The sequence below is a fragment of the Cyprinus carpio genome, chromosome B9 (genome assembly GCF_018340385.1).
Source record: "Cyprinus carpio isolate SPL01 chromosome B9, ASM1834038v1, whole genome shotgun sequence".
Classification (NCBI taxonomy): domain Eukaryota; kingdom Metazoa; phylum Chordata; class Actinopteri; order Cypriniformes; family Cyprinidae; genus Cyprinus; species Cyprinus carpio.
The window spans coordinates 21,009,187-21,021,358 of record NC_056605.1 but is presented as its reverse complement, the minus strand read 5'-3'; the positions used below and the strand labels follow the sequence as shown (position 1 = coordinate 21,021,358).

Here is a 12,172-nt window from a genome sequence, read left to right as displayed (position 1 = left end):
CGCACAGCAATAGCACACGTTTGGTTATGTATTAATCAGGTCAAATCTTATGTCCACGTCTTTTGTCTATCTCTCTTTCTCTCTGTTTTCTTTACATCTTCCTGTCTGCAGTTTTTACCGACTTCCTGATGATTGCATCCAGCTATCATACTCCATAAAACTGATGAAGCGAGAGAGATGCAGAGAGAGCTTGCTGCCATTAAATATAGCTCCATCCCCTGTATTCTCTCGACTGCTCATGCCACTTAAAGCTTTTCTTCAGTGTTCACTCACAATGGTCACCAAAATAATGTTGTTTGGACTGATAGTCCAGAATCTTAAAGAATAATCAGAAAATTATAAAATATAGGCTGTACATTAATATAATAATATGTCTGCAAATACACATATTAACCTACTTTAGTGCATTGCCGTAAAAAATAAGTGTAATTTTAACTGTAAAATTCTACAGAAAAAAACTGTTAATAGGTTAACAGTAAGTTCCCGTACTATATACAGGGAAAACTGTAAAAGATCTAACCAGATATTTAATGTAATTTTACAGTAAATGCTGTTAATTTTTACGGTTTTTAGAAGTATAAAAAAGAACAAATCAATGTATAAGTTAGTCAAAAATGGTAAACTGAAAATCCCAGAATTCCCTGCATGACACTCCACATTTGAAAGTATTTTGTTTAAATAATCATGTTTCTTAATAGGTTTTGTTTTCAATTATGTACATTAGGGCTTTATGTTACATCTTCTGTTGTTTAATGAAAGTTTATTGCATTATTTAAGTATCATGTATATACTTCTGCTTGTGGCGAGGCTACTTATGATGAGCTTTGATTCTTCATGTGGATTTCTCTCTTACTCCCTGCATTATTATGGTGGTTGTCAGTATGTTAAAGGTACAAAACAGATTTTAATAGAAGTGTGCGCTGTTGAATTTACTGGTTTACATTCAAATTGTCTTGTTTGTAAATCAGAGTTTTATACTGTAAAATGTACAGTTTTTGTTTAGGGTTTTTCTGTATTTTTTTTTTACAAAATTATTTTGGCAACCACAGCTGCCAAAATTATTTTGTAAAAACTACAGATTTGTTTTTTTTTTTTACAGTGTGTGTCTGTGTAATAGTGTTAGCTTGGATAACTGTGTCTGCTAAATGACTAATATATGTGAGGACTGATAGGTTTACTTTTAATACTGACAACCTTTAGAGTGATACATGAATAATTCATTCTCTCTTTTTAGCAGTTTTCACAACTGTATTTGCTTTTGGATTGATACACCTTAATGTCTCACCTTCTATTTCTCAGTCAGAAAGATACAGCCTTTTAAATCAGTCCTTGCAATATTTCGTGTTGTTCATGTAAAATATCTTAGAAAATGCATTTGTTTGACTTTTTCTTTTCTTTTCTTTTTTTTTACACTCAGAAAAAAAGGTACAAAAGCTCTCACTGGGGAAGTACCTTTCAAAAGGGACACTTTTGCTTATTTAATTAATGACCCAGAAGTAGTGTACTGTCTTAATTTCCTCTTTTATCAGTTTTGTTCGTCTTAACTTTGTACTCTACACTGAAGAGAAAGTGTACTCTTTACAAAAAGAAGATAACAACCTACTTCTCATTATTGACCAATAGGGGGCAGCAGAGTTTTGTTATACATTATTTCACTGTTGGAAGCTAGACTTGGACTTCTATAAAGCAATTTGAAAAAAAAAAAAAAAGAACTGTAGTTGTTTGATGACAAAGTTCATATTTCTCTGTGAGTTTCACCCACGTCTACCCTGATATATGTTTAATAATTATTATTTTAATAATATATTTTTTTATAAATCATATTCTGATAACGAGCTTAATAATAATAATGTGTTATTATTAATTTGCTGTCGTTATCATTTTACAGATCTATCAGATAAATGAAGTGACACTGGGTTTGTCCACTAAGTGGCACTACTGAGCACCTCACACATTTGTCAGTGTTTTTTTTTTTAATTCTGTGGATTGAACCACTGACTACTTTATTGTACATTTTGTATATCTCAAGTAGCCTATTATCCGATGCAGTGGTTCCAAATCATGGTCCTAGAGAATCCCCAACACTACACACTTTAGATGTCTCCCTATTCAAACACACCTGATTCAACTCATCAGCTCATTAGTGCAGACTCCAAGACTTCAAATGTGTGTCAGATAAGAGAGACAACAAAAACGTGCAGTGTTGGGGGTTCTCCAGTTGTGAGATTTTTTTTTTAATACAACTGTGTGAATCCACTACGTGAATACTAAAAATACATAAACAAGTAAAATAAATAAAAAGCACTTGATATTGTGTTCTCCAATGCAATAGCGTTCGAACATTTACCAAATAGCCTACCTTTTATAATCACAGTTGGCCTATAGCGCAACCGCAACTTTATTGTGTTTGAAAGTATTAATTTTTTCTTCAAAATCTCTTACAAAACCCTGCAGCCTAGTGTGTGTTTGATCCTGTACAAATATCCGAAGGAAGGTCACAAATCTGTAATCTTCAATGCATGCATCAACAAACCCATGTGCAGACTATGTCAGTGTGTCATTGTGTGATGAAAATCTGATCATTGTATGTCTGACGCGTGCACAGATGGTCCGGGAGTGCGCGCGCAGCCGGGTTGCATTGTTCTGAGTGTGACACTTTCTATGCGCTAGTTAATGAGAACAGACTGACTCTCATTTTCCCCTCTAAGCAGTTTTTTCTAGTCTTTTCTTTATAAACACCCTCAATGTCGTCTTTCTCTCATCCGTCCGTTTCCATCTGGCCACAAATAACTTAACCAAACTGACAGATTGACCCGGGACAGAGATAGATAGATAGATAGATAGATAGATAGATAGATAGATAGATAGATAGATAGATAGATAGATAGATAGATAGATAGATAGATAGATAGATAGATAGATAGATAGATAGATAGATTTTTACGACTCTTAGTACAGATGGAGAAAATATTATATAGCTTAATATGTATGAGATAAAACAGGATTATATCAAACAGGATGTTATTTATTTATTTATTTATTTATTTATTTATTTATTTATTTATTTATTTATTTTTAATCAGGATTTAATTTCTTTTTGTTTTATTATCTAAGACACTTGTAGAGACGACAGATTGGCTCTTTGCATGAAGAGTCAAAGTCTAATCTGGCTACCTGAGTTTAAGGCTAATGTATTCGACCCTTCTCCGTGACATACACCCAGACATATGGCATTACAGCAGGGCTGAGGGTCATTCATTACATAATCAACTAACGAGGCTTGTTCACGTCCAACATGGAACACACAAACTGATCAGCCCGTTTGCCTGGGTGAGGAACATAATGTAACTTCCGGGATGTGTTATGTTAGACCTACACGTTAAATGTATTCTGAAACTTAAAAAAATATTTGTTATCATTTAAAACAAATTTCCACGAACTAACAATTTCTTTACTGAGTGAGTGAAACAATCAAAGTTGAGATCGACAGTAACCCTTAAAGTTGCAACATCTTCAGCTGAGTAAAAATCTTTAGTGTGAAATATGACCAGGACTTGGACACGTACACACGCGCACATGCTCTCGTTGCTCTTTCCCACGGGACGCAGCAGAAGGGTCGTAATTTGGTTGCCTTGGCCCGTCTGGACAAGCACCTGTCTCCTCTCTGGGGAGAAAGTCGCCTTTGGGCCGTGAGCAGAGCGGACTGTGCATGTGTTGTGTGACAGCATGAAAAGGTCTTTTTCATGGCTTTTTAATAAGTAAATAATGTTTACGACAGTGAATTTCACAATGTGAGCCTATAGTTCATTCGTTGATTTCAGTTGTCTGAAATGACGTGCGTGAAAGTATATGAACAGAGAACATCGTATTGGCACAATATCTTTAATTTCATTTTGTTTTATACAAAAACTACAACAGACGAATCAGGGCTGAATTAATATGTTTACTATTTATCCTAAAATAGTATATGAAAAACTGCGATACAAACCAGTGTACTGGCTATTCCACTACAAAATGACGGACAAACCCTTGAATTAGCAGGGTGATCTTTGGATATGAGGCAGATGTGAGATAAATTTGTTCACTATAAAATTTCCAAAAGGTACACAAGATTCACATAAACAAATAATCTCTATAAATAGTTTCTAAAAGAAAATTAAAACTACTTTGAGATCATTTTTGGTCGCAGCAAAGAGAGCGTCGATGGGTAGCTTAGACTTGCAAGGCAGGCTACACAATGTTTATGGCCAAATTATTTATCTGACATTGATTATGATGTATTTAAATTAGTGTAATTGTACTTTTAAACTACCCCAAGTCATCAGGTACCCAAAGCGCTATCTATGAGCACTTTGTAAACAAAATAAAAAAATACAGCAATAGATCCTATCCGATGGGAAGTGCTTCTCGTTATCATAGGACAGGACATCAACAGCAACACTATTATATTAATAACTGTAGTGCACACACAGCGAAGGCCCTCCTACTCCTAAGAAAACTGCCAATGAAAAGTGCAAGTGAAAAGCAACAGTAAACCCAAACTCTGCACATCAGTCTAAAATAGGAACAATAATAATAAAACATTAAATATTTACATATATACGTAAACACTTTAGATATGCTATTTTAATGACACTCGCATAACTTAATTTACTTTCATAAATAAATAAACAAGAAAATAAAAAATGAAGAGCTAACAAGGTAATGATTTTTTGTTCCAGCCCATAGAAGTAGCCTATACATTTCTCCCACACGGTTGGTAGCCTGTAAAATCAGCTTGGTTTATAACAAGGTTGCGAAAAGATAAATATTTTGTTTTTTTTATATGTGCTGTAGCCTATTAAGATCCAACCCAAGTCAAATCTCTCCACAACAAATTATTGCCACAAATGTGCTCATGATGTGGCATGTTGAACAGGATAGCTAATCTTTGAAAAGCTATCCTTAACTACAGTAGCTATCAAAAACAACAAGCTTCATTTACTGCGATACGTAAAAATTTCGGTAGCTACTGTTTTATTGTAACTAAAAGACTTTCTCCCATCCCTTTGTTCTGATTTCCGTTTTCGTAATTAGAGGGGACAGACAACAAAACATAGCCTATTTCTGAAAATAATTATAAGTATTATCACCCATTTCTCTCTCTCTCTCTCTCTCTCTCTCTCTCTCTCTCTCTCTCTCTCTCTCTTAATGGGCTATTCGTGTGAAAGCTTGAATATGCAACTTCTCAGTGTCTATAAAAGTATTCTTTATTTACACTTGTAGGGTTTTGTTTTAAGGTACTGGTAAATGTTCTTTTAAAACGTCCAAAACGTGGTTAAGATAAGAAATGTAACAGATAGCTAGGCGAAGTATTTCGATCTTTGACAGCTTTTTGTCGGGTGGAAGTGTTGGTAGCAGCTTTCTCAGCTCAGCGAACGCTACGTTGAACGCTTCCACTCGGATGCGCTCGCGCGTGGCATGCGCAGAACGGTATTTGGCAGTCGCGCGCCTCCTCCGTCTCTTCTCCTCTCTGGTGAGCGCGGCTGGCACGAGTGCGCGAGTCTTGCCATCCGCGGCCTCTAAGGGCTCGTGGGCCACACACTCCACCTTCATGACGTTCAGACATTCCGTGTCCGGTTGTGTCCAGGTGAGGTCAGGATCCGTCTGATCGGGACTCAGCATCATTTTCAGATCCGTTTGATCAAGGCTTTAGTGGTGCACTGATTGTTAACTGCCCTGGTGAATTAGACACAAAAGGATTTGTTTTTATAAATATAAAAATTAATCTGTAGGCCTGCATATTATAATACATTCAGTACAGTAACTGAGATAAACAACAAAGAATAATTAACTAACAAATCCAACGGTTATATCTCATGAAATGGATAGAATGTCTAGACTAAATTATTGTGTTTTACTTCTGTTTTAAAAGTAACACTCTAGGCTTTTGGTTTCTGTTACTTTAAAAACAGTTCTACTAAATGTTGGTGAATGGTTGTCAGTGTGCATTTTGCAATTTAGCTCACTCAGCACACATTACCATCAGTAGATGATTATACATATTCACCGGTTCCATGCAAAAGTTAATGGAAATCAATTATTGTCACAAAACCAAAGTCATAGCTGACCATCTGTCGCAAATGCAAATGCAAAGCCTATAGCTCCAGATGACACAAGGGTGCATGAATCTCAAGACATGGATTCAATCACAAGAAACATTTAAAAGAAAAAGAAAAATGTATAAGATGGTTGATGTGTTTAATGTGTATTTTTTTATTATTTTTGTATATTATACTGTTCATGATACTTTTATTTGAGCTATGCAACTGAACACTGTAAAATTTCTCCCCATTACAACTGAAAATGTACATTTAAATGCTGTTTTAATTTTGAAAGAAAAAAATCAAAGCGGTTCCAAGGTGACAACCTGCAGAGATTAGTTCTTTTCACTTGTTTAACCATTTTAATTTTAGAAGATCGAATTGAAATCCTAAAAACAGCGTGGAAATTAGGTTAAACGGATGAAAACTAAGATGTTATCATAAAAAGGTGTATCAGTGCACAAAATTCTTTTGCAGAGCTGCTTTTTTATAGACTGTTGCTATAGCTAATAATTCGATATTATGGCATTTTAAAACATGAAGATGAGTGAAAAGTATAGGCTACAATCAACATTTTATGAAATTGATTTGAAACTCACCTCTGCTGATGAAAAATTGGATGAGAATCAATTTATTTCTTCAAATCCCTTTTATCAAGTCTGTTTTCAGTCAGTGATTCATGTTCATCTGTCCATTGTGCTTTCTGAATATTTATTTCAGCATCAGCAACAGCATATTTTAGTAATACTTTCCTCGCCACTAATTCCACGCAGTCGGCGACGAAGATTTGTGTTGATATATCATGAAATTTCCGTAAGCAGAGTTACAGAATGGATATAAATATCAGGACCGGTAACGCACGCTTGGAGATGTGTTGCCCTCTGACCCGTGTGTGGATAACAATGGACACGCGTCCTCAGATAAGATCGATTAGATACGAAAGTGGCGTCTCAGGCTGTCCTTTCTGTTTCCCGTGGATTAGGACAACATTGCTCCAGCCATCCTTACAGCCACGCGTGCTGGTCCTCGTGCCTCTGATGATTTGAGAGATAACATTCCGCTGGCTCCCTTTAAAGTCTCCCTCTCTCGCTCTCTTGCTCTCTCGCTCGCTCTTACAAATCATTCACTTTATGCACTTATCCACGACAGTCACACCTCCGTCCCACCCCCTCTGTTCTCTCTCCTTCCACTCAGGGAGTTCTTTCTCGAACAGATTGAAAGGCGCGCCTGAGGCTAGAGCTGGACGCAAGTGTTTGGCAGTAACGCATGGGTTGTACGCCTGTGTTAAAGTGGTGCAATTGTTTGTAAAACTTTCAGCTACCAATCTGGACATTTTAGCTCAATTAAATGTTAAGTTATGATATTTTAAGAAAATCCTTTTTTAGGGAGACGTTTTGGATGACAGGAGCGCGAAGCCTAGCTTTTTTTTTCTTACACATTTTTATAACCTAAATTGAGAGACATATTTGAGAAAATACTATCAAAGTTATCCATAATACAACAGGGAAATTAAAATGAAATAAGTTTTAAATTAAAAACGATGGTTGAAAAAAATGAATATCCATGTTGTTTTATCAACTATCTGTTAACAAACTACCTGTTTTTTTTTTTTTTGTTGTTTTTTTTTCTACTTTGGCACCAGCTGTTAACTTTGTTTGCCTTATACATGATAGTAAGTCTATAATTTTAACAAAATCTAAGCTGTCCAGAAGTCACAATAATGATGTAAGCATTGATGGGCCACACACATAAATGTTTTTATTATTATTGGCATCTACGGTTCCACAAGGAACCTTTGACTTAACCCAAAAGGTTCTGTATAGTGAAAAAAGTTTCTTCAGATTTTCACACACACACACAAAAAGCTCTTTTAACCAAAAATGATTCTTCTATGGCATTGCTGTAAAAACCCCTTTTGGAAGTTGTTTTTTTTTAGTGTTGTTGTTAATAAGGTATTATTTTTTTATTATTCATCAAATGATGTTTTTTAGATGATCTTCTTCTATTTTCCAGTTAAAATAAATAAATAAATAAATAAATAAAAATGTTAGTAATGATTTGTTATGAGATGCAAGATTGTGATATTACATGGGTAGAGATACAGCCTTGAAGAGGCTGATTTGGCAAAGACATTTCTCATGAAGATATTTCTCATTTCTCATGAAGATATTTCTCATTTCTCATGAAAGATATTTCTCATAAAAGATTGGGAACAGGGCTGTTTAATGTATTGCTTAACTTCTCGTAAAAGACCTGTAAAGAGTATTTCACTCTAATAGGCACATCAATAGCAAATAGATCCACCTAGTCTGTGTATGTGATTCAAAAAGACATTTGTAATATGATCAGTAAAATGAATGTATAGTTCAATACCAAGTTTGATGAGAAAAAAAAAATCTTTAATAGAAAATGAAATCATTGGAATTCTTCAGGATCCACAAAACATCCTCAGACCGATTATGTTTTTAGATAATTATTGATCATGGCTGATGAGATGTATTAGATTCCATTAAAACCTTATTTCTATCCTCTGTTTGTGAACAAGTCAGCTGGTCTGCTATTTCCTGCAACACACCCCTCACCTCCCGTCCTCACACATACACATATAAATACATGCAGTCAAATGTGAGAAAGAGGCATATGGCTTCAAGTGTCACCCATCCCCCCTCTGCTGCCCTTTTTGCTGGTGCATGTGTTCAGATCTGGGCATTGCTTTGGGAAGGGGGGCAAAGACCTTACTGACTGAATTAAGGTCTACTCTATGTGTGTGTGTGTGTGTGTGTGTGTGTTGGGGCAGCTGGCTGATGTTGCTGGAAGGGATGGAAAGATGGATGGGTGGATGGAAAGATGGATGGAGGCAGAATGTATGACCCAGGGCCAGTGGAGGGGTATGAAAATAGTAAGACCCAGAGAAAGAGAAAAAAACAATAGAGGGGAGGATATGGAGGCAGAGAGAAGTACTGGGCATAAAGAGGGAAAAAAGACAATGGGATGGAATATTTTAACTGGACAGAGTCAAAGTGAAGATAATATGTGGCAATTTTGGGCAATATTATTGCATGAATCTCTTTGTAAAGGCTTTGGTTTTGTATAATTTGGTTCAGTCAGATTATGCCGTCACTGAAGGGAACATGTGGTGTCCTTGTGTGCTTAGTTTCAGGAGGGCTGGTGGAAATCATAAGTATTGATCTCTGTTGTTCATGGTTTAAAGAACAATGGATTGCAGCTCATTTCACGGCTTAATTCAGTCCAAGTACACGGTCAATAAGAATACCTTCTGCCTGGCCAAGCTGTGAGGCATGTTCATTTAAATCACATTAAAACAAATTCCAGTGCATGTAGTGCAAAATATTCCCTATCCGCATCATCTCCACATCCCTTATGCCTACAAAATAATAAACAAATTATTTAGTAGCAAGTATAGCTGATTGTTATTCAGCTAGATAGATTGATTAACTTACATTTTAGACTCAAAATGGAAAGTTATTTTTTGTTCTGCCAGAACAGTACTAAGCAGCCAGTGCACAATTAACCATAATGTGACACTGAATAACAAACACAGGTGCTTCATTCCTTGATGAATCAGTGTTTTTGAAACAATCAGTTAAATCAATGACTCCTTGACTCACTCATAAAAGACAGTCACTTGTTGGCATATCAGGTATTCTTCAAGAAAGAGTCAATATAACCACTAATGCACAGCTTGACAGCCTGTATAAAAAGTCATAATTTATGTTGTACTGCATAACTGAATAAGAAATAGCATATTATCATACTTAAGAAATATTTTTTTCTCTAAATATGCCATTCAGCCGCACTCTTAAAAATAAGAGTTCTTATTTGGCACCTGTGGTTCCACGGAAAAAACCTTTCACTTCCTTGGAACCTTTCCATTCTAGAAAAAAGGTTCTTTATAGTGGAGAAATGTAATTCAGAAGTCTAAAATGTTTTTTACACTGAGAAAAAAGTGGTTCTTTTGAGAACTGTTCACTGAAAGGTTCTTTGGGGAACCCAAAATGGTTTTTGGCATTGCTTTACATTTGAGAACTGGAACTTACTGTTATATAATGTGGGACTTATTTCTTATTATTTGGGCATTCAGTGGAAATACTACACCTAATTAAGCACATGTTTGCATGCCTGTTCATAGAATTGTAGTGATCTCTATAGCTTGTCATGGAGGGACAAATTAATTTAAATGGATGTTTAATTCAGAAAATCGTTTAATGACCTATCTCATTAAGATAAGTACATAACTTCTTTACTTTTAAGAGGCTGAATGAGTTTGAACATGGATTGCTAATACCGAGGGTAGTCTAAACTTCAGCTGCTTGTTGTGACTGACCCAGGCACTGGATAGCACCCATACAGCCCCAATGAGAGCCAGCTGCAGCTCATCAGCACAGGACACCTGAGCTCAGCCCTGCTTGGACATACTGCCCTTTACACACAATAAACACTGATGCACACAGACGCACAATGTTTTACATACATGCACATGCATGCATAGGCTTCTCAAGGACACCATCTAACATGGTTTTTAGGGGTTATTGTTGGCGTTAATCTGACAGGAGCACAAAGAGTTACTATGCACGAGACAGAGAGCCGAGAAAGATGAGCGATGGCATATATTTTCTTCTTTCTCACCTCTCCAGGGTGAGCTCAGATCAGAGCACCTCCTCCTCCCCCATGAATTGGGATCAGGTGGGGATCAGCTGGACCTTGGAGAAGGGGGGCAGAGGGTTTATGTGTGTGTGTGTGTGTTTTGGTAGTGGTGCTGTTGAGCAGAGAAGGGTAGGGTGCCAGCCGGCCGGCCGGGGGCCAATGTTGCACCTGTGTGAGAGATCCTGGAGGCAAATCTGGGTATGAGATGCATGGATATGATTGGAAAGGTCCATCGTTGCACCTGCACAGAGAAGATTGAAGAATTTGACAGGCCCAGAAATATAAAAACAACACTCACAACAACAACCTAACTTTGGCTTTCATGATACAGCCAAGATGTGCTGGATGTGTGGCTGCACTCCTGGGCGGAAAGAACGAATTGGTCAGGTCCTTTCCCCCCAGAGGTCAACAATCTGCTGAGGTGTAAATAACTGAGACAAAGAGGGAGTTAAGAGAATACTGAGGTGTCTATTCTCCCTTTTTGCTTTTCTCTGTCTCTCTCTCTCTTTCCCTCCCACTTCGTCTCCAGGGACTGTACCAGCCTGGCTTGAAGAACTGGACACCATCTGCTATAATGTGGACAGAATGGAACCCCACAAATACTTTTCATTTAATTCTGCTTTGTGAGTGTGTGTGGTTTGTTTGTTTGTGTGCACATGAAAAGAAAGCTATTATCTATGTTTTTTTCTTTTTCTTTTTTTTAAAATGCAGCTTTGCTTCTGTAAATACATGGACTGGTATACATACACCACATCAGCACATGTACACTAAAGGTGTGTGGGTCATGTCTGCACCCAGCGTTTGTTCCCTTGGGTCCTTTGTTGAATTTACAGACCATCTGTTTTTCTCTAACAAGCTTTTTCTTTTTTTTTTCTCTTTGTTATTTTAGCAATGTTTTTTTGTGTGTTTTATTTGTTCAAAGTGTTGTGTGTGATTAAACTAAAGTGTTTGCTATTACAGACCTCTAATACTATGAGAAACGTGGAAGAATCAGCACCATGGACAGTGTGGAGAACCATATGCGCAGGCATTGCCATAATGAAAGGATTAGTTTCATTTATTTATTTATTTTTTACAGAGGTCTGTGAATGCATATGCTGAACTTCATAGGAGCACAACAGGAAGTATCAGATTTCACTGAACTTTAAGTAGGCATAAATCTGTTAATATGAAAGAGTAAAGCCCATGAGCACTTCTGAAACTCAATTTTCTAACCCTTATGGTGGTTTGCAAATGCAAATATTTTCTATTAAATGCTAATTATTCAATTGAATAATTTATTAGCTTCAAAGCTGCTAGAGGGGTTATGATGGGAAACTGACGAAAGCATTTAAAAAATGTGTCTGATAAAATGTGTCATACTATTATATTCTAAAGTCAGAGTATGCTTCTGCGATACACAGTTGTTTGATATTTACATTCAA

General features: G+C 36.5%; 1 protein-coding gene across 1 annotated transcript; it reads right to left on the bottom strand.

The window, feature by feature from the left end:
- Positions 1-5,274: 5,274 nt before the first annotated feature.
- Positions 5,275-5,667, bottom strand: LOC122138353 (helix-loop-helix protein 2-like). The gene has a single exon (XM_042730438.1). It carries the CDS (start codon positions 5,665-5,667, stop codon positions 5,275-5,277), a length of 393 nt encoding a protein of 130 aa, XP_042586372.1.
- Positions 5,668-12,172: the final 6,505 nt, after the last annotated feature.

Excerpts from the sequence above, each read along its gene's own strand:
- LOC122138353 (XM_042730438.1), bottom strand. The coding sequence starts at position 5,667 with ATGATGCTGAGTCCCGATCAGACGGATCCTGACCTCACCTGGACACAA.